Source organism: Hydractinia symbiolongicarpus, chromosome 11 (assembly GCF_029227915.1).
Source record: "Hydractinia symbiolongicarpus strain clone_291-10 chromosome 11, HSymV2.1, whole genome shotgun sequence".
Classification (NCBI taxonomy): Eukaryota; Metazoa; Cnidaria; class Hydrozoa; order Anthoathecata; family Hydractiniidae; genus Hydractinia; species Hydractinia symbiolongicarpus.
Window position 1 is genome coordinate 6,681,611 of NC_079885.1, and position 4,862 is coordinate 6,686,472.

General features: G+C 34.8%; 1 protein-coding gene across 1 annotated transcript; it reads left to right on the forward strand.

Moving 5' to 3' along the window:
* Positions 1–244: 244 nt before the first annotated feature.
* On the forward strand, positions 245–3,451 carry LOC130614662 (uncharacterized). Its single transcript, XM_057436098.1, has 2 exons — positions 245–399; positions 2,072–3,451. The coding sequence occupies exon 2, from the start codon at positions 2,090–2,092 to the stop codon at positions 2,795–2,797; it is 708 nt and encodes a 235-aa protein (XP_057292081.1). The 5' UTR covers positions 245–399; positions 2,072–2,089; the 3' UTR covers positions 2,798–3,451.
* The last annotated feature ends 1,411 nt before the right edge of the window (positions 3,452–4,862 follow it).

The window sequence follows — 4,862 nt, forward strand, 5'->3', positions numbered from 1 at the left end:
TGGAGAATCCCCGTACTACGTAATTCCTATAGGTAAATCTTCCCATCGCAAAAGTTAGAAATTCAAAAATGGCGGCATGTAAAAAAAAGTAGTGTTGAGGAAAAATACCAACCTTTATTCTGATAGGGATTACATAAAGAAACAGGAATGCATTGCATTAGTTAGCTTTGACGTAGATCTCATTTGTGTCTACCATTTTTAAGGACATCCCCATATGGTTTTTGTTGTCGTGGAAAACGTGCATTGGCTAGCACAGTTTGTAGTGAACATTCCCCCTAAATACAGTGGAGTAATTTTCTGTTCATCTTTTATGATCGCATTCGCCTGACAGTCTTGTAACTGTGAAGACAGTAGTGTAAAGAAACAAAGTCGACTATCGTCAAGTTTACGGAATCCAGGGTAAGTTATTCTAAATATTTAAAAGTTCCACGCGAAAAGTTGTACTCGTCTTCCTTGTTTTTTTCTTTATATTCTAAACTCAATGGGAGCCGTTGAATCCTCTTTTCTTGCTTACTTCAAGTTAAATTTTGTGAAACATATTTTTTGCGCGAAATACAATATTATGAGTCACCTGTATAATAATTATAATTATAGTTATTGCTTCTACATAGCATTTAATGAGGTACAATGTAATTCATTGGCAGCACTTACACAAGGAAAGTTTTATAGTGTCAACAACTTATAGGAGCCCATCCTTTCTTTGAGTTCTTCGTTGTTTGTGTGTTAAATGCGTTTCACAGTAGAACTGACGTGTTTATATTCGTGCTTTGTGTACTTGGAAATGTTTTTGATTACATGTTTAATGACATCTGTAACTTTGGTTTAGTTTATATCTTGTGTTAATACTTGAGTACTTTACTAATACTTTATGTTTTTTTGGATGTTATTTTGATTTGAAACCTTTTGAGTTAGATGAAGGGAGATGTAGTTTATAAACACGCAGGTGTTCTGAACTTAAAAGTATCTACCACAGAATGTTTAAAGAAATGTAGAAGCATGAACTATAAAAAAAGTTTTAAGCTTTATTGTATTTTACAGGATATAGCCACTTCAGTGTCGCAAACAATGTAGGTCCCGTGTTCTGAATGTATACATTAGGTATATACCGACATTTCCTTATTTCCCTAAAGGACATGGGTTGGGTGTTCAGCCCTTACGAAAAAAAATACGCAAAGCAGGACAAAGTTTTTTGCTGCTGGCTCCTTAGGACAAAAAGGCATTCCAATCAAAGCACTATTTTGTGTATATCCAGCATCTCGCTAACCACGTAGATCAAACAAGAAGGGGCATGACAGAAACAATAAAAAAGGAGATCCAACTAGCCTATATCTAAAAGAGCAGGTCAGCACTAAAAACTGAGAAAGCTGCCCAGCACACTTTGCTTACTTCTAATAAAATAAGTCTTACCTGATAAAATACAATAAAGTTACGACTAAAGTTACGACTAACCAGACCAACGAGGCAACCAACAAAATATAAGCACTTTAGTCATGGTGGTTTTTTGCCCACAGAATGTTCTGGCCACAGAAAGAATACACCATGGTCCGTAAGAAGCAGATTTTTTACAATCTGTCTTCAAAAACTGTTTTCGCTATGACGAGGTAACAAATGGTTGTAACCCTTATCTTTACGTAAAGTTGCTAGAATGTTAATTTTTGCATCGTTGCATCACAGCAACTCTTCGCTGGATTTTTGACATACGATATAGCTGTACTTAAGCCCTCTACCGCGATGTGTAGCACGGTTACACCTGCTTTTAGGCGCTCAACGCGACGTTTAAGGTTGCGACGACTTTATTGCTATGAGAGCTCCATCAAATTTGTAGCACACTGTGCAACTGTACTGAAATGTGCAACATCGTGTACCTGCACTTAAACACTTAACCGTGTGTTTCGACGCCGGATCACCCTCTATAATAATAGGCGTATTTTTTCTGTGTGTCAAAATGGTTACCCCACAGCTTTATTTTGAAATCCCGTCAGAGTAACTTCATTCAGTCTCAAGTTTACCCTGTTTCTACAGAATGATTAATGACCGAAAAGCCTGCTATAATCTGCTCTTCATTTTTCAGGTAACAAAGGCCTTCAGCATGCAGAATGACAGGATTCTCCAACGCATTAGCGATTATGAAAGAGATTTGACGCAAACACAAGATAATCTGGTGCAATGTCTTTTCGACGTCAAAGAAAGCGAAAAGATACTTGATAGGAAAGATCCTTTTGATATCATGGGTGACAGTTTCTTTCCTGACAATAAGATAAGAATTAAGGTTTACAAAAAGTCCATTCAAAGTTTGATTGATATTCTTCAACGATCAAAGAACTTGGCAAGTAACAATCAAACACGATTGGGAAGTATCAAGGAATTGGTAAAGATATCCCCGAGTTCCTTACCGATGCTTTTGATGCACCTGACAATTAGAATTGGAATAACGATACCAGAATCTTTCAACAGATCCAGTATTCCATTTGTGGTTTTAGTTCTGGGAATATTCCTTGGTATAGAGGGGGTTTTTAGGGGTGCGGTGTCCATCCCCGCTTTTGTCTTTTTAGTGGGGATTCTTATGACCATAACAGGTATAATACGAGGGTATGAACGAAAAATATGTTTTGAAGAAGGAAAAGAAATATGCGACAAGGAAGTTGAGGATATTACTAGGGAGGTATATAAGCCTCTGGAAGAAATATCTGAGCAATTGAAAACATGGATTGAGAATCAATCAAGCGTTGTTTCTGTGAATTCGTTGTACGAATATTTTGAATCTTTTTGGCACTATCTGGTATCACTGGCATCATAATGCTAGCTCATGCAGCAATAGTTGCCTTGCTTTTCTAGCATCTCCAATGCAAGGTCAGAAATAAAAGTATGAGAACTGCCATTGCATAATTTTCTTTGCACTTCTACCACCGGAGTTGTGATTTGTCACTAATGTTTTATCACATTTAATAAGGATTAGTCAATTGTGGTTTTTCCTTTATTTAACTTGTATTAATTTTTTGTAATTAAAAAGCGTTGCACTTGTCCATGGAATACTTTCGCAAAATTGCTTTATTTTTTAGTCTATCTTGGTTCAACTTTCTTATGAATTTTGCCAGTTATATACGAGTGTTTAGTTTACAACAAGAGATCGCATAAGGGCTTTAATTTGCACGGAAAATTTTTTTTAATTCAACTAGAAACGATGTTCTAGGTTAAGAACAAAGAAAAAAAAGAAAAACTCAAATAAATTTGCACTGATACCTTGCTATACTTGCGGACTTGCTTAGATAGGCTATTGTTGATAAACAATACCTTTAAATAAACAATACCTTTAAAAGAAACTCATTATATTTTTTATACGCACTTTAAATTTTTCATATGTCGTATTTCAATAACGTATATATTTGTTGAAGCATGATAAACTAACGCACATGTAATTCGATATATTTTCATGCAATATAACTCTTCGGAATTGTTGTTTCTATATCCCCCAGAGAAGCGAAAAGAATTGACAGCGCTTTTCGAAAATACCTTGTGGTTATTTTAGCATAAACATATGTTATTTTTTAAAAAAAGTATGCGACGTGGTATTATCAATACAATGAAAAATACATTCATATTTTTTTAGCAGTGTCTTTCAACTTTTTTTTAGGCAATGTTTTTTACTCCTTTTAAAAGACTAAAGGATGTATAGCCCTGTACAATAAGCTAGAAAAACTTGATATAAATTTTTATAACATGCAGTCTACCATGAACTTTAAAATTAACATTTTAAAGAAGTGTTTGAGTTATTCCAAGACAAATAGATACACCGTTGTTAACCCTTTGGCGGCCAGGGGGGTCATATATGACCCCCTCACAAAAGGCGTTATTGTGGGCGAACCGCCCGGCCTTTTTGGCTGTAAATTTATAAATACCGTCTTGAAGTATCTACGAAGTGAAATATCGAACTTATGATTGGTAGATATAAATAAAATAGCGTCTTGATATCTCAACATTTTGTAAACATTCACATTAAGTTATGATTCTCGTTGTCACGTCTTTATTCATTATGTGCGGATTAATAGTCAGCAAATTTCAAAGAAATTAAAATTTTATAGCTATAATAGCCAGATTATCCACGTCAGTAAATTGAATAAAAAAGTCAGCACAAAATAGAAAATGTCTACAGCAATTATATCCGTATTAATAACCTACACAAAAACAATGTTCACGTGAGAAAATGACCAGAAAGATCCGCTGCAATTTATTCCAACAGCTACCCTCTCACTTGTTCATAAACGTAAGCACAAGAACTCACATTGGGAATTACATTAAATATTAAAACATTTTGATATTCCATGTCATGGCTGCGGCACATTTTTTGTAGTGGGTACCAGAGCAACATAAGCAATTCTTTTCACGGAAAACGGCTTAACAAAAGATTTGCGATTAGGTGAACGGAATAGAATTATTTGACATATTTTTGAAGATTTCCCTCAATAATATGAATGTTTAAATCACACGTACGGAGCGGCCTTAAATGACAGAGAAGGGCGATTTTTGAAATTGTCGTAATTAGGGCCAGCGTTAAATTTGGGTCTACGTTATAAAAGCCAAAGGTATTAGAAAGAATAAAAGAAGCGTCATAGCTGCTGAACAAACGAAACAAGTGGCTAAATTAAAACACAATGGAATTGTTTTTATTGTGATGTTGATGGTCAAACAAAAGAGGATGTTTAAAACTTTTACAATAAAAAATTTAAAGTTCTTCTCCCAACAACCGATGAAGCAGTTTAAAAAATTTTACGAGGACCATTTCTATCCCCAGCGACAGCCAACGTTTTGCTGTTGCGTAATCTTAAAAATACAATGTTATATCATTAAGATAAAAAAAATAAAAA

Excerpts from the sequence above, each read along its gene's own strand:
- LOC130614662 (XM_057436098.1), top strand. The coding sequence starts at position 2,090 with ATGCAGAATGACAGGATTCTCCAACGCATTAGCGATTATGAAAGAGAT.